The sequence below is a fragment of the Amblyomma mixtum genome, chromosome 1 (genome assembly GCF_055824585.1).
Source record: "Amblyomma mixtum isolate Tamu chromosome 1, ASM5582458v1, whole genome shotgun sequence".
NCBI lineage: Eukaryota > Metazoa > Arthropoda > Arachnida > Ixodida > Ixodidae > Amblyomma > Amblyomma mixtum.
In genome coordinates this window covers 15,394,933-15,418,979 of record NC_143012.1, presented here as the reverse complement: position 1 = coordinate 15,418,979, position 24,047 = coordinate 15,394,933, and the positions used below count along the sequence as shown (strand labels likewise).

General features: G+C 45.0%; 1 protein-coding gene across 10 annotated transcripts in view; it reads right to left on the bottom strand.

Annotated features, from left to right (window-relative positions):
- Positions 1-24,047, bottom strand: part of LOC149365548 (uncharacterized) — a 46,265-nt gene that overhangs the window by 1,791 nt on the left and 20,427 nt on the right. For 2 of the 10 annotated variants that reach the window (XM_089543970.1, XM_089543963.1), the window contains exons 8-14: positions 20,519-20,576; positions 12,123-12,152; positions 11,049-11,102; positions 8,659-8,691; positions 4,501-4,523; positions 3,119-3,231; positions 1,815-1,948 (exon numbers count right to left, since the gene is read on the bottom strand). In XM_089543970.1, the coding sequence (XP_089400096.1) occupies positions 3,154-3,231; positions 4,501-4,523; positions 8,659-8,691; positions 11,049-11,102; positions 12,123-12,152; positions 20,519-20,576 (276 nt within the window). In that variant the 3' untranslated portion in view covers positions 1,815-1,948; positions 3,119-3,153. The other 8 variants (XM_089543996.1, XM_089543986.1, XM_089544031.1 and 5 more) reach the window with 8 other exon arrangements.

The window sequence follows — 24,047 nt, the reverse complement described above, 5'->3', positions numbered from 1 at the left end:
ACAAGCACGTACACATGCACACACACACATAAACACACGTGGATTTTCGCTTCAAGGGCCAAGTATGCCTTATGCCTTAAAAAATGAAACAAAAAACGAGAAAGAAGGAAGACAGAACGAAATAAAATTATAAAGAAAAGTTAGAAGGGAAATGGTAATATTGATACAGCTCAGAAGTGAAGGAAGAAGTGCTTGGCCATCTCGCTTGTGACCGCTCTCTTGTGTCCCTAACTGTGTGGCGTGTGATATTTGTGACAATATAACATACCACAGTATTAAGAGCATCAAGAGGACTCCTGAGCTGGAATTGCTTTCAGGCACCTCCTAAACATGAACAGCTTCAAAATCGTATAATAATGACTTTAGTCAAGACACTAGAACTCCAAATAGATTGTTCAGCAATGAGATATAAGTAATAATAATACATGCAATCAGCCAGCTGGAAAAGAACACTACAATGCCAATAACACCCCAAAAATACAGCCGACAAACACCACACAGGAAGAAAGGGCGTACACGAGCGGGACTAGCAACAGTGCTTTGCTGATGCAAAACGGATGCATATATAGCACGATGAGGGGGAGAAGGAAAACAGAGGAAAAGGTATGCTGCGTAATGGTGGACGAACAGAAGTAATCACCTCACAGGGAAATTCCAAAACATATAAACCAACTAAAAAACCAGCGGTGTAAAGGGCCGCTCCTTGTTTTCTGCACTCAAGAAGGCTATCTCTATGGGTGCTAAGGTGAACAGCGAAGAAGTGGAATCCAGGTGCGACATGCGACATCAAAGGCCACACACATCATGCGAAGTAGGCGTGGTGTACAAGTTTCCTTTGTCATGCGGGAGCGTGTACATTGGTCAGACCGGGAGGTGTTTTAACGAATGGGCCACGGAACATGCAAGGTCGGTTAAGAACGTTTCAGGAAACCACCTGCCTCAGCATTGTAAAACCTGCAGGCCCCTCTTCCAGGACGCGGTATTCCTTGCAAGAAAGAATGACCAGCTAACGCGCGAAGTATTGGAAGCTGTGGCCATTGCCAATCATAAGGACGCTTGCGTTAGCACCCCATCTGTCGCGCTCACTGATAAAGAGTTGAAGTATCTTGGCCAATTTTATCGTTTTTAAATCAGTGCACTGTACCCCAGACATGTGCCGGCAGTTGAGAGTTTTTAACTTTTTTACGTCCTCTTGGTTGAGCTCACGACTTTTTGCACACGTTTATAGCTCGTATATTTTCAAAGTGCGGCCCTCTACACTGCTGGTTTTTTAGTTGGTTTATATCTTTTGGAATTTCCCTGTGACGTGACTACTTCTGTTCACCCATTTTTACAAAGCATACCTTTCCCTCTGTTTTTCTTCTCTCCCTCATCGTGCTATATATGCACCCATCTCGCATCAATAAAGCTCAGTTGTTAGTCAGCCTCGTGTACGTCCTTTCTCACTGTGTGGTGTTTATTGACGGCTGTATTTCTGCTCATGTTCCACAACTAGCTCAGAAATGAATTCTTCAATAACAGCCCCTTCGTTAATATTCAGTAAATTGAAGACAACTCTGTAAATATACAAAACTTCATCCCATACAGCCAGTCACAAACAAACAAAAATTGCCCGGCAAAAAAAAAAAATGCCTATAACACCCCAAGACATCAAAACCTCATCAGGCGAGCATACAAGCGGACATTCCTAACCACAGGTCGCCCGGCAGTTATTTCTAGTTTGTCGCGATGGGCCTCAAAAAGCTGATCAATGGATTACTAAATATAAGTAAAACCTTAACTCTTCCTAACCTAAACAGAATGGTAAGGCTTACCCTCTTGCTCTGTCCTCACAGGATTCACCTGCTTCCATGCTAAGGCTGTCCGACTCAGCTCCACCTCAAACGGCTACTGGCGATTCCATGCTGAAGTAGGAAACACAAGTCTCTCCTCGAAGGGCGTGGCCAAACTGCAATGGCAAGACTAATGGTATGGCAAGTCCTCAAAGACTGGCAAGAAGTACTTTGTACCATCTTTTAACGCATACAGCCCATGCCGAAACACGCCCAGGACTATAACGCTTTGCCTGGTATATTACTAGTGCAATGAATGCCGCACTTCTTTAAGGCCATGATGAACTACTCGGGTGTTATTTCTCAAAACCAGGATGTGTTCACAGGGTCCTTCTTTGCAGCTCACTGTGCACGACCTTGGACGTTCAATGAAGTGATTAGAATGTATCCAAGTCCAGTCCAATACAATAATTGAAGATTCACGAGATGTATTTAACTTTGAGAAGTGACCGCCCTCCCACAGGCAAAAAGCGATATTCAAGTCTACAACGAACTGCACAGTTCCTGCAGTCGCTATTCGAATGAACAATTGTCAATCATGTCGTCGTAGGCGACCATCGTTTTGAGCTAAGTCCTTTAGGCCTGTACAGAGGGCGCACTGCTGTACTGGAACCAATCAAGCGGGAACCAAGTAGCTCTAGACACACAATTAGTGGGTTGCTAACGCTTTTCTGATGAACTTCGTCAATGAATGGTGCAAAATGCTTACTACTATAAAATCGTCAACTTATCTCTGCCGTGCATATTTAACACAGAGTCAATACGAATATTCATGTATGAAATGGTTCTGTACAGCACATCACACAGGCGGAGTAAAAGTCTCAATGTATTGGGACCACTTATATAGCTAATGATACGTTTTTCAGCCTATGCAACATTTCAATGAAATATCTAAAAATTATTATGCAGAGGGCATAATATATTGCTTGGTTTGGTTTGGTTAATGGGGTTTAGCGTCCCAAAGAGACTGAGGCTATGAGAAACGCCGTAGTGGAGGACTCCGGAAATTTCGACCACCTGGGGTTCTTTAACGTGCATTGACAACGCACAGTACACGGGCCTCTAGAATTTCGCCTCCACAGAAATTTAACCGCTGCGGCCGGGATCAAACCAGCGTCTTTCGGGTCAGCAGTAGAGCACCATAACCACTGAGCCACCGCGGCGGTAGGCACAAATAACTGAAGTTAGATCTGGTAATGAGGAATACAGTAGTCACTAACTAATATATGAATCATGAATCCAGCGAAAAAACACCACACTGAAATTTGAAAACAATCTGTGCTCACAGGATCCACCTGCCTCCATGCTAGGGCTGGCCTGCTCAGCTCCACCCCAAACAGCTACTGGCGATTCCACACTGGAGGAAACTTGAGTCTCTCCTCGAAGGTGGGTGGTCCAGCTGCAACGGCAAAACTAATGGTATGGAAAGTCCTCAAATACTGGCAATATGTACTTTGTGCCATCGGTTAATGCATACAGCCCATGCCGAAACACGCCCAGTGCAAAAAATGCCACACTGAAATTTGAAAAGGTAATTAAAAAATACACACTGCGGCTTTTTTGCTGTGAATCAATCATTTCAGGTTCTTTTCAAGTTGCCCAATGCGTTAATTTTTTAAATGATGAGAAATGGTTGATTGGTTTATGGGGTTTAGTGCCCCATGAGACTCAGGCATAGTGGAGGACTGCGGAAATTTCGACCACCTTAGGTTCTTTAACGTGCACCGACATTGCACAGTACACGGGGCCTCTAGCATTTAGTGGATTGCTTGATTCGCTAATTGATTTGTACTTCTGGCTGGACAAGGAAGTGCAAATCGTGTTTATGCAATAATTTATAAGAAAATACTTTGGGATAAGTAACACTAAGACACGATTGTTTACAATTTGAACATTAATATTGACAATTGAATGCCAAGCAAGTTGGGATATCGAGACTGCGTTGGGTGAAAAGAACAAATGCACCACTGGTGTGAAACGAGCTGCAATGGCAACTACTGCAATGGCAAAATTTTATATCTGCACTTATTCGAGATGGTTTTGTTTGGTTTTATGGGGTTTAACGTCCCAAAGCGACTCAGGCTATGAGAGACGCCGTAGTGAAGGGTTCCGGGAATCACGACCACCTGGGGTTCTTTAACGTGCGCTGACATCGCACAGTACACGAGATTATTTGAGATGGATAGCGTACGTGGTTCCCCAGTACACCATACTGTAAGGTATACGTGGGTGTATAAATGCCCGATACAGGGATCGAATATAAGCACAGAAAACAGACAGCCTGTAGCGAGGATAAGATTGGGAATCGTCGATATATTTTCAACAAAGAAGGAATATTCCATTTGAACACCTGTTTCGCCTCTATTGTGCGCAAGTGCACTCAACCAAAAAAAAACGCATTCGAGACTAGTGCTCGTTCGCAGTGTGTGGTTGAAATCGTACCACTTACTGTTTCATTTGTGCAGTTGTGAGCAGGAACAAAGGCGCATTTTTATAACTTTTTTTTCTTCTCGGCCTATAATATGCTCAAGTCAATCTCAAATTTAATAGAAAAATAACTAGTCAATTCACAATTTTATGCAAAATTCTTTTTCCTGTCACACCGCTCCCGACTGTACCGAGCTCTCCATACTCACGTCAGCATTTCTATTGCAAAGTTATGGCTCACCTTCAGTAGAAGTTGTAGACGATCTAGAAAAGAAGTGGAAACAGTCAGTGCTGCAGGAATCAGGCCAGCACACAACTAATACGACGCGCATTAACACTACAGAGTTCACTACTCTCCGGAAAAATATAGGTTTGCTCCTCGTTGCACTTCCTCTTTGGGCATTAGCAGAGTGTTGTCGCTGGTTTGGCCACAGCAGAGTAATTCATCTTGACAGCAGTGCACTGATCACACACATTTGCACCTAATATTTAAAATTGAGAAATATCACTCAGAATAACGCGGGCTACATATCCAGGGCACCGCTCTCCGGCCAAAGAATTGTGTCTAGTGAAATATGGAATTGAAAGGGGGTTTCTGCACAAGTAGCACGGGGACGAAGTTCACGGCGAGCAACACAAAATGGGCGAGCAAAACAGCGGGCAGCACAGATGATGGCCAGCTCACCCGAACCGATCTCCTCCAGCGCGGCGGCTCTTCGTTGTTGTTGTTGTTGCCTTGGTGGCATGGCACATACCCACGACAGGGGATAGGCCAGGGTTCAGTGAGGAGAGCCCAAAGGAGGCAAATTGGTGCTAAGCTAATGGATTACCTTTTGGTGCCAAGCTAATGATTTAACTTTGGGTACGTATTTCAAGGAATTAAAGATGGAATTATAGACAAAAAGAAATTACGTGAAGATATGAATGAAAAGGAAAAAACAAAAAAAACGGGCATAAAGATTAGAGAATTGAATACAAGAAAAATTCTTAATGATGTTGATACATAATTGCTACCTGCCGGTAGCAATTATGTAATTAAGGAAGCAATCGCAAACTTGATGCAATGCGAAACCTCTGGCGCTAGCACCGAAGGAGAGGAGAGGAACTGGCAAAGTGAGTCCCATTCGAGAAATTGGAACTTCGAGATACGTCCTTCTCTGAAGTGCAAACCTCTGGCAATAGAGTAGGAAATGTTCCAGTGTTTCCACCACTCCACAAGTCGCACAAAGGTTTGAGGGACTGAACCCGCATCTGCATAAATAAAGATTTAAGCGGGGAATTCTGCACCGCAGGAGTATCATTGCAACCTCACACTGCCGGGATTTACAGGCTCTTCGTCTTTCACCGGCGCTTCGTCTTCGTCGGCGAGTCGTCAGTGATCTTCCCGGGCAGTAACAGGCGCGGCCGTCGTGGTTCGCTACAATTGCCCCGGGAACGAAGAGGAGCCACCCTGGCGACTTATGGGCAAGAGGAGTGCAAGAGAACAAGAGGGCAAGAGGAGTGGGTCGTAGTATGTCTTCAGGCGGCTGACGTGAACGGTTTGTCGGCCGCGATGGCACAAGTCCGAAGAGGGGTTGAGCGGCTCCACGATGTAATTGACCGGCGACGTTTGCTCGACAACGCGATAAGACCCGTGGTATTCCGTGCGAAATTTTCATGATAGTCCTGGTGGTGTGCCTGGTACCCAGAGTCAAACTAGGGATCCAACTGGAAAAACATGTTGCCTGCTAACGCTATCGTGGCGATGCTTTTGGCGACCTCGGGATTCGGAGGTAAAAGAGCGTGCCAACTGGCGGCATTCCTCTGCATGCTTTGCAACTCGGATAGGGGCGTCCACTCGCAGGCGTCTGGAGTATAAGGCAAGATGGTGTCCATCGTGGACGACGGTTCATGCCCATACAGAAGGAAGAATGGGTAAAGCCGGTGGTTCACTGCGTGGCGGTGTTGTACGCGTATGTCAGGAAAGGGAGGACAGCGTCCCAGTTGGTCTGATCTTCTGCGACGTACATCGTGAGCATGTCACCGAGAGTACGGTTGAAGCGCTCGGTCAGCCCGTTAGTTTAAGGATGGTAGGCAGTGGTGGTCCGATGTACGATGCGACATTCGGCGAGCAGAGCTTCAACGACGGGTGAAAGGAAGGCGCGGCCTCTGTCACTGAGCAGCTCGCGCGGCGCGCCGTGGCAAAGAACAAAGTGATGGAGCAGGAACATAGCAACTTCGCGGCTAGCAGCAGGGGCGGCTGTCTCGGCATACCGGGTGAGGTGGTCGACGCCGACGATAATCCAACGGTTCCCAGAGACCGGGAAGCGGGCCGTAAAAGTCGACGCCAACGCGATCGAAACGACGTGCCGGGCAAGGGAGTGGTTGCAAGGGGCCGGTCACATGGGGAGAGGATGTTTTCCGGTGCTGACAGGCAATGCAAGAACGGACATATTTTCGAACATAGGCATACATTCCACGCCAATAGTAACGCTGCGAAATTCTTTTGAAGCACACCAGTGTGCGCACACTGAGGGAGCGTGGTAAGAAGCGCAAATTTCAGATCGTAAATGGCGGGGAATCGCGAGAAGCCACCGCCGACCTTCAGGCATGTAGTTGCAGCGGTATAGAAAGCCATCCCGGAGGGCAAAGTGCAGAGCTTGACGTCGTAAAGTTCTAGAAGGCGCAACGTTTTGTGATGAAGACACGGCGTCTACGAGGGACGCAAGCCACGGGTCTTTCCGCTGCTCCACAGGCATACCAGCGATGGTGAGAGACGAAAGTACGGGATCGGTCGCCGAGGAGCAGGCAGCGTGGCTGGTTAGGGGAGACCGAGACAAAGCATCGGCGTCCATGTGCTTACGGCCAGAACGGTAGATGACGCGGATATAGATCTCTAATGGACGATAACCAGCAGAGCGCCATGGTCGATGACGACATCAACCCGGCGGCCTTATAGATAGGGTCGGAATTTTGTTAGCGCCCATACAATAGCTATACATTCCTTCTCTATAACTGAGTAGTTGGATTCAGCTTTGGTAAGCACGCGACTTGCATACGCGACAACGTATTCTTGAAAACAACCTTTTCGCTGGGCCAAGACAGCTCCGAGGCAAACGCCACTTGCATCCGTATGGACCTCGGTAGGCGCTGTGGGGTCAAAGCTTTGACCCCACACTAGTGTCGGAGTATTGGCGGCGAAGTCAAAAGATGGCGCATGGTAGTGAATGCTTCGTCGCACTCGGCCGACCAGCCAGATATGTAATTTCTCCCGCCAAGTAGGTTCGTCAATGGCGCAATGATGGACGCAAAATTGCGTACGAAGCACCGGAAATAGGTCAGTGTACTGTCCCGTACAATCGAGGAAAACTCTTGACACTGACAACATAGTCGACTAAAAATCACCAAAAAGTAGTGAACGATGTTATTGATCACTGTTATGTCCAGGTACTATGAGGTACGCATTAGCTAGAGAGCAGAGAAAGCCAGAGACAGATACTGTTGCCTAAAACAAACCTAGTGCATATCAATAAGCAGAAAACTGTCGAGGAACTCGTTTAAAATGAAGGGGTGAAATTTTGTGCTTTCGCAAATGATGTCTTATGCATTGGCTATTTTTTACTTCTGGTGCTTTGACTTGCTTCGCTTAGAACAGCCCTGTTTATTGCTCCGCTTGCACTAGAAGCTTCAGTTGTTAGCCGCTTTATTCTTTTGTAATGGAAAACCAACTTGCGATCAACCGAGTACATAAGAAAAAAAAAACAGCACACTGTGGGCAGTGTCTCAATATACCAGTTTGAGCCACCACTTCTGGCAGCGCAGCACTAAAAAATTCACTGAGAGGTTTTAATACTTTTACGCCTGTCTCACTTTTCGGTGGACACCTTCACCCTGCTGAGGAGAACTTTAAAACTGGTTTTTGAGGAATGTAAATTCCGGAGGCACTTAAGCTCTACCTTTAAGGGTATTTATTTATTATTTATTCATACTGTTAACCCTCTGCATGAGGGTCATTACAGGGAGGGAAACATATACAGACACAAGCGCAATTCTCTTCGCTAAAAAAAAAATGACACAATAACGGGTCCCGTCTGCAGCTCCTCTTGCACACGTAGACATGGAAACTATTTTCATACTATGTGAATGGCCACACGATATTTTCAAGCTATGTGAATGGCCACACGATATAACAATTTCACGAACGCGGAAACGCAGGTCAAAGACTTTCAAGCCTTTGTCGTGCTAATATAAACGACTAAAATATCGCTTCGAAACTAGAACCTAATCTGATCCTTTTACAGGCCAACTAAATATTTCCACACTGTGTTGCAAAATCCACTCAGAAATTCCACAGATCTCCATCTGCAGATAGAGTTAGCCTTGAATGGTCCCAAATGAAATAAAAACGAATATGACTTACCGGCCGTTGCAATGCCGCTCGATGGCCCCGCTACTGAAGAGGAAACATAATTAGTCCGAGTACATAAGGCTCTGATATTTACAAATGCCTTTATTTCATTTACGCATTCAAGTGAATCTCGTCACTGAACATGCAGCTATTCCAGTGCAGACCGCAAAGCAAGCTCTCCGTTACAAACAATCCTGCGCTTGAAATTTAGGACGAACGTATTTTACGCATCAGCGGTTTGAACCTTAGTTAGCAACGCATTTGCCTTCAGCATTCAGCATACACGAAGTTAACAATACACCTATATGACGTATGTCAGTTATAAGTGGTAGTGATAGTTCCGCTACAGCTTAGTACATCCACATGCAAAACAGCACTTAAATATGGTGACAGAAAACCTTTACCGATTTGGTATTTCATCGAACGACAATACGCTAAATATGGATTTATGGTTTCTGGAAGTTTTACATATAAAAACGAGTCAGGCTATGAGGTACGCCGTAGTGAAGGGCTCTGGAAATAACTACTGAGCCAACGCGGGGGTGAAACCCTGAATATTTTCCATTTAATGCAAAAACTTCAACCTATAAGGTGCACGTACAATCAGCCTAAAAGTAATTGAAGTCATCAAAAATGTTTGGGGAGGATTTAGGCTGAAAACTTGTCTACAAACATTTACAGTCTTTTGCAATCTTGTAGGACAGTCGGAGAAGCTGCCCCATCTACGTCATATTCAAAGCACGCCCGAGAGAGACAGGCTATCCTCCCGCACCATCATCCAGTGCAGTTGTTTTTCTCCGACGCCGTAACCAAGCTCACTGTGCAGTTTTACCGATCGGAATGGCGAAAGACCTCGCCTTACTGGAACCAATTTTCATTCGCTTCAGGGCAGAGTTCATCTTTCATACACATTTGAAGAAGTTCATTCCAACCCGTTTGGGCATCGATAACGCTTGCCTTTATGAGCTCATGACAAATGCGGCCCTAGTTTTTAATTTCCTTCCCGCCTTGTATTCTTGGTGGCTTTATGATGCAGATCCGGTTCATGTATGCATTCTTTTGCAGACGAAAAGCGAAGCATTAATATAGTGTCAGGAAAACTGCCAGAATATTATTCGGGCACTTTTTTTTTTACCGTGGTGTAAGTGATATGGGAAACTGCGAAACTCTACAGAAACGTTGTCAACAATTTTGGTGCTGAGCCCTCATCAAGTAATGAGAAAGTCAACCAGGAAGCCACAAAAACTGTGCCTGCATCCTCGCATGTTTTTCATCAACTTGGAAATATGGTTACTCGAAAGTTGTTTCCTGCTAGAAACGAGAATCGTTTACATTCAAGGGAAGCCGGAAGCAATGGCTACATGTCTAAAAAGCGTACTGTTCCATAATCTGATGCCAGCTTCACATTACAATAAGACAAAGCATGAATGTGGCGCACAACTTAAATAGCAGAAGTTCACGGCCTGCTTGTCCTAGAAACGGAGCTCTAACGACATGAGAGATGCGCAGGCATGAAAACCGAACAGCTGACAATGTAGGTAGTTAGAATTCTGTAGACCGAGATAGCAAAGGCATTGTTGAGCTAGGTTTCAAAATTAATACTGGCCAAATATTGCGTCTGCTTCGTAATCTACAGTTTGGCCCTAGGGACAGTCTTATATCGCGCAGGCTCCTTCGAGAAAAGAATAATCTGGGGGTAAAACAATGCAAGAACATGAGCGTGAGCCAGCCATACGAGCTAGGAATACAGACTAGCCAGTGAGGCTCAATCGAATTTCTGAAGTCTACAATCGGAGGAGTACAAAACAAACACCTTCAAGACCTTTACAGTAACGGCGAAACTTTTAAATAACCTCGACATGAGGCCTCAAATTGGCAACTTTGGGGGTGGTGTCAGGTCGCATGCCATTTGTTTATCCCTTCTCTCTCTGCTATGCAGTGAAACGAGAAAACCAAGAGATGAAATTCAGGAGCAATCAATCTAGCTGCGCTCCACCTGGGTGAAAAAAATTCAACTCGCCTGGGGCTTTCCAAAGATTTGTGCAAAGAACATTCAGAAGCCCGTAAAAACTGCAACATCTTTAAGCTAATTCTCACGCGCTTCCATCTACAGATTACAGTTCGAATCGTCACCCGTCTCTGTAGTCTGAGCACCTAGGACTAGTGGCCTAGCACTTACACGATTTGCATTCACGAAAAGCAGACAGCCCTGCATTGGAATACAAGCTTTTCTCTGATCCCAATACACCTGACAGAGCCTGCTGACATAGTATTCAAAAGTTCCATATCTAGAACACTGCTACTGCATCGCGTTCCAAGAGTTCACATTAAGGTGGTATGCGAAAATCGCGTTAACTGTCTCACCAAGAGTGCCCCGACTTGGAAGGGGCTGATAGACTCACCTGCCACCGGATCCTTTGGCCAGAATCTGGCGCTGATGTCAACGCCGCCTGGAGCTGCGTGGAGCATCCCGTATAAAGTTTTTGCCGATTTACCTCGTTAACACATCGCGCCACAAGAAACACGTGTCACACAGTGCATGCGATTCCATCGAAACTAACTGCAACATCTTTCCGCAAATACAGAGGTTGTTTTGTATTTTGTTGGTTTCTTCGGACCATAAGATTTTTAGGCTTCTGCGCTCTGAACATAGAATTAAGAGTCTTTTGCACTAGAGCGCTTCAAAGTTTGAGCTGTTCCAATTCATGCAAAACGCTACGTTCTAACAACCTGTGACATAGGATGTGTGTCCTACTGCTTCATACTCGCTTTGAAGCAAGCCATTCGGTCTGCAGGTATCATCTACATGATTCTGGAGATAAAAAGTACGCTATTGATTTCGCTTTTATGTCGTCAACTTTTCTGCTATCCTATTTTTTCTCTGCTACCATGGCTTTATCATCGCAGTGGAGGGGAGGATTTATCGTGTTCTCCAAATAAGCTGTATTTACACGCCGCAAATAGAGCCTCCAAAGCTTCAACTAATAGAGGCCGTCCCACTGTGACTGCGCACGGCTCATGTGTCCAGCTACAAGCACAAGATATTGGTGTTTCGCCATATTAATATGTTCTCGAGCTAAGAACAGTAATTTTATGGTAGTAGAATGGTATACACTTCCTGCGGAAAGACAAGCCAGTTGACACGCCTAGGAGCTTTATTTCGCTCTTTTAAAAGACTGATATGAGAATCTGTTTAAAATAACTAACACGCATCTAGCTTCTTGGCAACCCAATATGATAACCACAAGGAATTTCACGAACGCGGAAACGCAGGTCAAAGGTTTTCATGCCTTTCTCGCGCTAATAAAAACGACTAAAATGGTGCTTCGAAACTCGAACGTAATCTGATCCTTTTACAGACCAACTAAATATTTCCACACTGTTATTGAAAATCCACTCAGATTCCGCAGATCTCCATCTGCAGATAGAGTTAGCCTTGAGTAGTCCCAAATAAAATAAAAACAAATATGACTTACCGGCCGCTCCAACGCCCCTCGATGGCACCGCTAGTGAAGAGGAAACAGAATTATTCCCAGTACATAAGGCTATGATATTTATAAATCCCTTTATTTCATATACACATTCAAGTTATTCTCGTCACTGTGAACATGCAGCTGTTCCAAGCAGACCGCAAAGCAAAGCTCACCGTTACCAACAATCCTGCGCTTGAAATTTAGGACGAACGTGTTTTAGGCATCAGCGGTTTGAACCTTAGTTACCAACGCATTTGCCTTCAGCATTCACCATACAAGAAGTTAACAAAACACGTCAATGACGTATGTCGGTTATAAGTGCTTGTGATAGTTCAACAGCTTAGTACTTCCAGGCAAGCAAAGCTCCCAATTTTCGTATGTGATTTCTGATGAAACTGGCCTGCCAGGGAGACACGCAAAACACCACTTAACAATGGTGACAGGGAACCGAGAAATCGTTAAATATGGGTTTATGGAAGTTTTACGTACAAAAATTATTCAGGCTAGCAAGTACGCCGTAGTGAAGGGCTCCGGAAATTTCGATCCCCTGTGGTTCTTTAACGCGCACACAAATCGCACAGGACATGGGCCCCTACAATTTTGCCTCCATCGAAATTCGACCCCTGCAGCTCAATTAAACCGGTGCCTTTCGGGTCAGCATCCAACCGCCATAACTACTGAGCCACCGCGGCGGCAAAACGCTCAGTATTTCCTATTTAATGCAAGAACTTCCACCTATAAGGTGTACGTACAACTAGCCTAAAAGTAATTTAAGTTATCAGAAATGTTTGGGGAGGATGTAGGCTGAAAACTTGTCTACAAACATTCAGTCTTTTGGAATATTGTAGGATAGTCGTAGAAGGTGCCCCATCTACGTCATATTCAAAGCACGCCCGAGAGACAAGCCATCTTCCTGCACCATCATCCAGTGCAGTTGTTTTTCTCCGACGCCGCAATGAAGTTCACTGTGTAGTTTTACGGATCAGAATGGCGAAATGCCTCGCCTTACTGGAGCCAATTTTCATTCGCTTCAGGGTAGAGTTAATCTTTTATGCAGTTTTGAAGAAGTTCGTATTAAATTGTTTGTGTATCAATAACGTTTGCGTTTATGACATTATGACGAAAGCCGTCCTCCTAAAAAACCAACATTTCTTGAAAATAAATTGATACGCACAGCCGGTGCTTGTACTTCTGCACAGCCTAACGGAGAAAATATATGCTATTTCTGCTTTTTATTTCCTTTCCGCCTCGTATACTTAGTGGCTTTACGCTGCGGCGCCGGATCATGGATGCATGATTTTGCAAAAGAGAAGCGAAGCATTATTACAGTGCCAGAGAAAATGCCGGAATATTATTCGGGGAACGTTTTTTTACTGTGGTGTAAGTGATCTGGGAAACGTTCTCAGCAATCTTGGCGGTGAGCCCTCGTCAAGAATTGAGAAAGTCAGCCACGCAGCCACAAAAACTGCTCCTACATCCTCGATTGTTTTTCAGCAACTTGGAAATATGGTCATCGATAGCCGCTTTATGCTAGAAACGAGAATGGTTTACATTCAAAGGTAGCGGGTAGTGAAGGCCAGATGTCTAATATGCATACTGTTCCATAATCTGTTCTATAGTGTTCTATAGTCAACTCCACATCACAATAAAGAGAGCAAGGATAAGGCGCACAATGGCAGTAGTCCATGACCTGCTTTTCCTAGAAACGGAGCTCTAACGACACGAGAGATGCGCAGGTATGAAAACCGAACAGCTGACTATGTGGGTAGTGAGATGCTTTTACTCCGAGATACCAAAGTCATTGTCGAGATACGCTTGAAAGATGAATACTTCCCAAACATTGCGTATCTTTCGTAATGCACAATTTGACCCATGGAACAGGTCTTTTATATCGCACAGGCTGCTTCTAGAGAAGAATAATATGAGGGTAAAACAATGCAAGAACTTGGGCGTGAGACGGCCATAGAGACGGCCATAGGCGTGAGACGGCCATAGGCTCAAGCGGATTTTTGAAGTCTATAATCGGAGGAGTACAAAACAGACACCTTCAGGACCTGTAAAGTAACGGCGAAACTTTTAAATAACGTCGACATAAGGCGTTAAAGGGGCAACTTAGAGGGAGAGTCGGGTCGCATCCCATAGTCTATCCCTGCTCTCTCTCTACTCCGCTGTGAAACGAAAAACCCAAGAGATGAAATCTGCAACCGACGGCCTTACATGTTCAGGAGGAATCACTTGAACAGCGCACCACCTAGGTAAACTAAAATTGAACTCGCCTAGGGCTTCCCACAGATCAAGGTGATATGCAAAATTCGTGGTAACTCTCACCAAGACCGCACAAGCAGTGGCGGGACCCGCTAGACTCACCTGCCACCGGAGCCACCGGAGCCACCGGGTTGAAAGTGGCGTTGATTTTTACACCGTCTTGAGCTGGTTTTGAGCTGCGTGGTGCATCCCGTAATTTGTGTCAATGTTCCTCGTTAACGGATCGCGCCACAAGCAATGCGTGTCACACAGTACATGCAATGTCATCGAAACTGACTGCAACATCTTTCAGCAAATACACAGGTTGTTTTGTATTCAGTTGGTTTTTTCGCTTCATAAGATTCTTACGCTTCCGCGCTCTAAACACAGAGGTTAAGAGTCTTTTGCACTACAGCGCTTCAAAGTTTGAGCTGTTCCAATCCATGCAAAACGCTACGTTCTAACAACCTGTGACATAGGATGTGTGTCCTACTGCTTCATACTCGTTTTGAAGCAAGCCATTCGGTCTGCAGGTATCATCTACATGATTCTGGAGATAAAAACTACGCTATTGATTTCGCTTTTATGTCCTCAAGTTTTCTGCTATCCTATTTTTTCTCTGCTATCATGGCTTTATCATCGCAGTGGAGCGGAGGATTTATCGTGTTCTTCAAATAAGCTGTATTTACACGCCGCAAATAAAGCCTCCAAAGCTTCAACTAATAGAGGCCGTCCCACTGTGACTGCGCACGGCTCATGTGTCCAGCTACAAGCACAAGATATTGGTGTTTCGCCATATTAATGTTCTCGAGCTAAAAACAGTAATTTTATGGTAGTAGAATGGTATACACTTCCTGCGGAAAGACAAGCCAGTTGACACGCCTAGGAGCTTTATTTCGATCTTTTAAAAGACTGATATGAGAATCTGTTTAAAATAACTAACACGCATCTAGCTTCTTGGCAACCTAATTTGTCGTGTTAATATAAACCACTAAAATATCGCTTCAAAACCCGAAGGTAATCTGATCCTTTTACACACCAACAAAATACTTCTACACTGCAGATAGAGTTAGCCTTGAATGACCCGAAATGAAATAAAAACGAATACGACTTACCGGGCGCTCCAATACCCGTCGATGGCCCCGCTAGTGAAGAGGAAAAATAGTCCCAGTACATAAGGCTCTGATATTTATAAATCCCTTTGGTTCATATACACCTTCAAGTTAATCTTGTCACTGTGAACATGCAGCTGTTCCAAGCAGACCGCAAAGCAAAGCTCACCGTTACCAACATTACTGCGCTTGAAATTTAGGACGAACGTGTTGTTTTAGGCATCAGCGGTTTGAACCTTAGTTACCAACGCATTTGCCTTCAGCATTCACCATACCAGAAGTTAACAATAGACGTCAATGACGTATGTCAGTTATAAGTGCTTGTGACAGTTCAACTACAGCTTAGTACCTCCTGGCAAGCAAAGCTCCCACATCCTCGCATGTTTTTCAGACACTTGGAAATATGGTCATCGATAGTCGCTCTGTGCTAAAAACGAAAATGGTTTACATTCAAGGGTAGCAGGAAGTGAAGGCGAGATGTCTAAAATGCATGCTGTTCCATAATCTGTTCCACATACTGTTCCATAGTGAACCCCACATCACAATAAAGAGAGCATGGATAAGACGCAGAATGGCAGTAGTTCATGACCTGCTTTTCTTAGAAACGGAGCTCTAACGACACGAAAGATGCGCAGGCATGAAAACCGAACAGCTGCCCATGTAGGTAGTGAGATTCCTTTACACCGAGATACCAAAGGCATTGTCGAGTTGCGTTTGAAATTTTAATACTTCCCAAACATTGTGTCTCTTTCGTAATGAACATTTTGACCAATGGGACAGGTCTATTATATCGCACAGGCTGCTTCTAGAAAAGAATAATATGAGGGTAAAACATTGCAAGAACTTGGGCCTGAGACGGCCATAGGAGCTCAGAATACAGCCTAGGCAGTGAGGCTCACGCTGATTTTTGAAGTCTATAATCGGCGGAGTACAAAACAGACACCTTCAGGACCTGTACTGTAATGGCGAAACTTTTAAATAACCTCGACATAAGGCCTTAAAGGGGGAACTTAGAGGTAGAGTCAGGTATGATGTCACAGTCTATCCGTGCTCTCTCTGCTCTGCTGTGAAACAATAAACCCAAGAGAGGAAATCTGCAACTGACGGTCTTACATGTTCAGGAGGAATCACTCGAACTGCGCACCATTTAGGTAAAATAAAATTCAACCCGCCCAGGGCTTCCCACAGATATGTGCACAGAAGAGTACTCAAAAGTTCTATATATAGAACACTGCTACCGCATCGTGTTCTAAGCAGTCAGATCAAGGTGATATGCGAAATTCGCGGTAATTCTCGCCAAGACCGCCCCGGCATCGGCGGGGCCCGCTGGACTCACCTGCCACCGGAGCCACGGAAGCCACCGGGCTGAAAGTGGCGCTGATTTTTACACCGTCTTGAGCTGGTCTTGAGCTGCATGGTGCATCCCGTAGTTTGTGTCAATGTTCCTCGTTAACGAATCGCGACACAAGCAACGCGTTTCACACAGTACATGCAATGTCGTCGAAACTGACTGCAACACCTTTCAGCAAATACACAGGTTGTTTTGTATTCAGCTGGCTTTTTCGCACCATAAGATGCTTACGCTTCCGCGCCCTAAACACAGGGTTAAGAGTATTTTGCACTACAGCGCTTCAAAATGTGTAACAGTTCCAATTTATACTAAACGCTACGTTCTAACAACCTGTGACACCGGATGTCTCTCCTATTGCTTCATTTTCGCTTTGAAGCAAGCGATTCGGTCTGCAGGTATCATCTACATGATTCTGGAGATAAGAGCTAGACTATTGATTTTACTTTTATGTCGAATTTTTCTCCAATCTTATTTTTTCTCTGCTGTGATGCATATAACATCGCAGTGGTCGGGAGGATATATCGTTTTCCTCTCGACTTTCGGCGCCCTCCTTGAAGCATGACGCCTAAAAAATGCAGTGTCCTACAGAGTGACTATAATGCCGCAGTGGATGACAACTGTTTTTATCTACAAGCGTGCTACATGAAAGTCTTCAAGATGCGCCACCGCAACAGGTGGCAAGTTTCGCTTTCAGGTGAGCTGCAGTTCGTCCTTTGTTATCGACAGCTCATCGACTGCCTATCTTTACATCGCAAGCCCCCCAGCAGGCAAAGATCTCTGGAGAAGGCGAATATAACCGTCTGCTGGAGAGACAAAATAGCGATTCGATGCTGTCCTGTAGTCAACTCTTCCTCAAATAAGCGGCATTTACACGCCGCAAAGAGAGCCTCCAAACCTTAAACTAATAAAGGTCGTCCTTCTGTGACCGCGCACGGCTCATGTGTCCAGCCACAAGCACAAGATATTAGTGTTTCGCGATATAAATATGTTCTCGAGCTAAGAACAGTAATTTTATGATAGTCGAATGGCATCCACTTCCAGCAGAATGACAAGCCAATTCACACGCTTAGGAGCTTTATTTCGCTCTTTTAAAAGACTGATATTAGAGTCTGTTTAAAATAACACGCATCTAGCCTCTTGGCAACCTAATATGATAAACACAAACAATTTCATGAACGCGGAAGCGCAGGTCAAAGGCTATTATGCCTTTGTCGTGCTAATATAAATGACTAAAATATCGCTTCGAAACTCGAACGTAATCTGATCGTTTTACAGACCAACTAAATATTTCCACACTGTGATTGAAAATACACTCAGAGATTCCGCAGATCTCCATCTGCAGATAGAAGTAGCATTGAATGATTCCAAATTAAACAAAAACGACTATGACTTTCCGGGCGCTCCAATGCCCGTCGATGGCCCCGCTAGTGAAGAGGAACATAAATTAGTTCAGTACATAAGGCTCTGACATTGATAAATCCCTTTCTTTCATATACACAGTCAAGTCAATCTCGTCACTGTGAACATGAGCTGTTCCAGTACAGAACGCAAAACAAAGCTCTCCGTTACAAACAATTCTGCGCTTGAAATTTAGGACGAACGTGTTTTACTCACCAGCGGTTTGAACCTTAGTTATCAACGCATTTGCCTTGAGAAATGAGCATACACGAAGTTAACAATACACGTCAATGACGTATGTCTGTTATAAGTGGTTGTGATAGTTCCGCTACAGTTTAGTACATCCTGGCAAGCAAAGCTCCCAGCTTTCGTATGTGATTTCTGATGACACTGCCCTGGCAGCGAGACACGCAAAACACCATTTAATGGTGAGAGGGAACCTTTAACGATTTCGTATTTCATCCAACAACAAAATGCTAAATATAGGTTTATGGAAGTTTTACGTACAAAAACGAGTTAGGCTATGAGGTACGCCGTAGTGAAGGGCTCTGGAAATAACTACTGAGCCACAGCGGGGGCGAAACACTCAATATTTCCCATTTAATGCAAGAACTTCAACCTATAAGATGTACGTACAATCAGCCTAAAAGTAATTGAAGTTATCAAAAATGTTTGTGGAGGATTTAGGCTGAGTCTATAAACATTCGCAGTCTTTTGCAATCTTGTAGGACAGTCGTAGAAGGTGCCACATCCACGTCATCTTCAAAGCACGCCCGAGAGAGACAGGCTATCCTCCCGCACCATCATCCAGAGCTGTTGTTTTTCTCCAACGCCGTAATCGAAGTTCACTGTGCACTTTTACGGATCAGAATGGCGAAAGACCTCGCCTTACTGGAACCAATTTTCATTCACTTCAGGGCAGAGTTCATCTTTTATGCAGTTTTGAATAAGTTCGTATTAACCAGTTTGGGCATCGATAACGCTTGCCTCTATGAGCTCATGACAAATGCGGTCATCGTTTTTTATTTCCTTCCCGCCTTGTATTCTTGGTGGCTTTACGATGCAGATCCGGATCATGTATGCATTCTTTTGCAAAAGAAGAAAAGCGAAGCATTAATATAGTGTCAGGAAAACTGCCGGAATATTATTCGGGCACGTTTTTTTTTACCACGGTGAAAGTGATATGGGCACAAAAACTGTGCCTGCATCCTGGCATGTTTTTCAGCAACTTGGAAATATGGTCACTCGAAAGTTGTTTCCTGTTAGAAACGAGAATCGTTTACATTCAAGGGAAGCCGGAAGCAATGGCTACATGTCTAAAAGGCATACTGCTCCATAATCTGCTGCCGGCCCCACATTACAATAAGACAGAGAATGAATGTGGCGCACAAATTAAATGGCAGAAGTTCACGGCCTGCTTGTCCTAGAAACGGAGCTCTAACGACACGAGAGATATGCGCAGGCATGAAAACCGAACAGCTGACAATGTAGGTAGTTAGAATCGTTTAGACCGAGATAGCAAGGCATTGTTGAGCTAAGTTTCAAAATGAATACTGGCCAGATATTGCGTCTGTTTCGTAACGTACAGTTTGGCCCTAGGGACAGTCATATCGCGCAGGCTCCTTCTAGAAACAAATAATCTGGGGGGTAAACCAATGCAAGAACATGGGCGTGAGTCAGCCATACGAGCTCGGAATACAGACTATATAGCCAGTGAGGCTCAAACGGAGAAACTTTTAAATAACCTTGACATAAGGCCTCAAAGGGGCAACTTTGAAGTAGAGTTAGGTCGCATGCCATTTGTTTATCCCTGCTCTCTCTGCTATGCAGTGAAACGAGAAAACCAAGAGATGAAATTCAGGAGCAATCAAACTGCGCTCCACCTAGGTAAACAAAAATTCAACTCGCCTGGGGCTTCCCAAATATTTATGCAAAGAACAACATTCAGAAGCCAGTAAAAACAGCAACATCTTTCAGCTAATCTTCATGCGCTTCCATCTACACATTACAGTTCGAATCGTCGCCCGTCTCTGTAGTCTTAGCACCTAGGACTACTGGCCTACCACTTACAGGATTTGCGTTCACGAGAAGCAGACAGCCCTGCATTCGAATACAAGCTTTCCCTCTGATCCCAATACACCTGACAGAGCCTGCTGACACAGTATTCAAAAGTTCTATATCTAGAACACTGCTACTGCATCGTCTTCCAACAGTTCACATTAAGGTGGTATGCGAAAACGCGTTAACTGTCTCACCAAGAGCGCCTCGACTGCGGAGGGGCCCGATAGACTCACCTGCTACCGGAGCCTGGGGCGTGAATGTGGCGCCGATTTTCACGCCGCCCGGAGCTGCGTGGTGAATCCCGTATAAAATTTGTGCCGATGTACCTCGTTAACACACTACGCCACAAGCAACGTATGTCACACAGTGCATGCAATTCCATCGAAACTGACAGCAACATCTTTCAGCAAATACAGAGGTTGTTTTGTATTCTGTTGGTTTCATGGGACCATAAGATTTTTACGCTTCTGCGCTCTGAACGTATTAAGAGTCTTTTGCACTACAGCGCTTCAAAGTTTGAGCTGTTCCAATTCATGCAAAACGCTACGTTCTAACAACCTGTGACACAGGATGTGTGTCCAATTGCTTCATACTCGCTTTGAAGCAAGCCATTTGGTCTGCAGGTATCATCTACATGATTGGGGAGATAAGAACTACGCTATTGATTTCACTTTGATGTCCAACTTTTCTCCAATCCTATTTTTTCTCTGCTGTCAGGCATTTAACATCACAGAGGTGGGGAGGATACATCGTTTTCCTCTCGACTTTCGGCGCCCTCCTTGAAGCATGACGCTTCAAAAATGCAGTGTCCCAGAGAGTGACTAGAATGACCAGCGTGACTACAAGAAACTCTTCAACATGCGCCACTGCAACAGGTGGCATGTTTCGCTTTCAGGTGAGCCGCAGTTAGTCCTTTGTTATCGACAACTCATCGACTGAATATCAGTGCACGCTAAAGAACCCCAGGTGGTCGAAATTTCCGGAGCCCTCCACTACGGCGTCTCTCATAGCCTTAGTCGCTTTGGGACGTTAAACCCCATAAACCAACCAACCAACCTTTACATCGCAAGCCCCCCCAGCAGGCAAGGATCTGTGGAGAAGGCGAATATAACCGTTTGCTGGCGAGGAAAAACAGCGATTCGATGCTGTCCTGTAGTCAACTCTTCCTCAAATAAGCTGCATTTACACGCCACACATAGAGCCTCCAAACCTTCAACTAATAAAGGCCGTCCCTCTGTGACCGCGCACCGCTCATGTGTCCGGCCACAAGCACAAGATATTGGCGTTCCGCCATATTAATATGTTCTGGAGCTAAGAACAGTAATTTTATGATAGTAGAATGGTATCCACTTCCTGCAGAAAGAGAAGCCACAGAACCACAGACAGAAACTTCGTAGTTAAAGAAAAATTCGTCCTGGTCCGGGGTTCGAACCCGGGATCACCGCTTCACCGGAGCAGTCGCTCTACCAATTGAGCTAACCGGGACGGCAAGCTTATGGTAGGGCAAGAGCGAATTGATCAATAACTCGAAGTGCGAAATTTTTAAATAACCTCGACATAAGGCCTTAAACGGGCAACTTTGAGGTAGAGTCAGGTCGCATGCCGTATGTCTAATCCCTGCACTCCCTCTGCTCTGCTGTGAAACGAAAAACCCAAGAGATGAAATCTGCAAACGACGGCCTTATTTGTTCAGGAGGAATCACTCGAACTGCGCACCACCTAGGTAAACTAAAATTCAACCCGCCTAGGGCTTCCCACAGATATGTGCACAGAAGAGCATTCAAAAGTTCTATATCTAGAACATATGCTACGGCATCGTATTCCAAGAAGTCAGATAAAAGGTGATATGCGAAATTCGCGGTAACTCTCGCCAAGACCGCCCCGGCATTGGCGGGGCCCGCTGGACTCACCTGCCACCGGAGCCACCGGGCTGAAAGTGGCGTTGATTTTTACACCGTCTTGAGCTGGTCTTGAGCTGCGTGGTGCATCCCGTAATTATTGTCAATGTTCCTCGTTAACGGATCGCGCCACAAGCAACGCGTGTCACACAGTACATGCAATGTCATCGAAACCGACTGCAATATCTTTCAGCAACTACACAAGTTGTTTTGTATTCAGTTGGTTTTTTCGCATCATAAGACGCTTACGCTTCCGCGCTCTGTTAAGAGTCTTTTGCACAACAGCGCTTCAAAATTTGTAACAGTTCCAATTTATACAAAATGATACGTTCTAACAACCTGTGACACAGGATGTCTCTGCTATTGCTTCATTTTCGCTTTTAAGCACATTCGGTCTACAGGTATCATCTACATGATTCTGGAGATGAGAAATACACTACTGATTTCACTTTTACGTCCAACTTTTCTGCAATCCTATTTTTTCTCTGGTGTCATGCATTTAACATCGCAGTGGTGAGGAGGATATATCGTTTTGCTCTCGACTTTCGGCGCCCTCCTTGAAGCATGACGCGTCAAAAATTCAGTGTCCCACAGAGTGAATAGAATGACGAGCGCAACTACATGAAACTCTTCAACATGCGCCACCGTAACAGGTGGCAAGTTTCGCTTTCAGGTGAGCTGCAGTTAGTCCTTTGTTGTCGACAGCTCATCGACTGCCTATCTTTACATCGCAAGCCCCCCAGCAGGCAAGGATCTGTGCAGGAGGCGAATATAACCGCTTGCTGGCGAGGCAAAATAGCAATTCGATGCTGTCCTGTACTCAACTCTTCTCCAAATAAGCTGTATTTACACGCCGCAAATAGAGCCTCCAAACCTTCAACTAATAAAGGCCGTCCCTCTGTGACCGCGCACGGCTCATGTGTCCAGCCACAAGCACAAGATATTGGTGTTTCGCCATATTAATTTGTTCTCGAGCTAAGAAGGGTAATTTTAGGACAGTAGTATGGTATCCACTTCCTGCAGAAAGACAAGCCAGTTGACATGCTTTCGATCTTTTAAAAGACTGATATGAGAATCTGTTTAAAATAACTAACACACATCTAAGCAAACAAGGGAAGGGGTATGAGGGGCTCGTTAGAGCACCGTTAGAGGTAGAGCTCGTTAGAGGTAGAGCACCGGACGCGTAATTCGGAGGTCGTGGGTTCGGATCCCACCGGCGGCAGTGGTTGTTTTTTCTTCTGCTTTTCTAATCAATTAGCTTTAAGCGATAACATGTTCAGTAATATTCTAAATTCATCAACACCACAAAATAAATAAATAGATTAAAAATCCCCTGTGCCCCTTGGTTTCTGTGGCTGTTGGCTTCTTTCATATTTATAACGAGCCCCTCATACCCCTTCCCTTGTTTGCTTAATTGCTTAGCGAGGGCCTCGGTTCTGGCAGCCTTGACGCTATAGGAAGCATAAGAGGGCTCTCAGGCAGCTTCCACCCTCTCCGTTCGATGACGTTCTACGTCACACCTGCGGTTTCTCAGGACGTTCTACGTCCGCCGCTTATGAACGCGGGTGGCGCTGATGAACACTCTCAAGGTTAGGTTACTGGTAAACATAAATACCCCAGAAAGCAGAAGATTTGACAGCCGTCGCCGTAGCTCAGAGGTAGAGCACCGGACGCGTAATTCGGAGGTCGTGGGTTCGGATCCCACCGGCGGCAGTGGTTGTTTTTTCTTCTGCTTTTCTAATCAATTAGCTTTAAGCGATAACATGTTCAGTAATATTCTAAATTCATCAACACCACAAAATAAATAAATAGATTAAAAATCCCCTGTGCCCCTTGGTTTCTGTGGCTGTTGGCTTCTTTCATA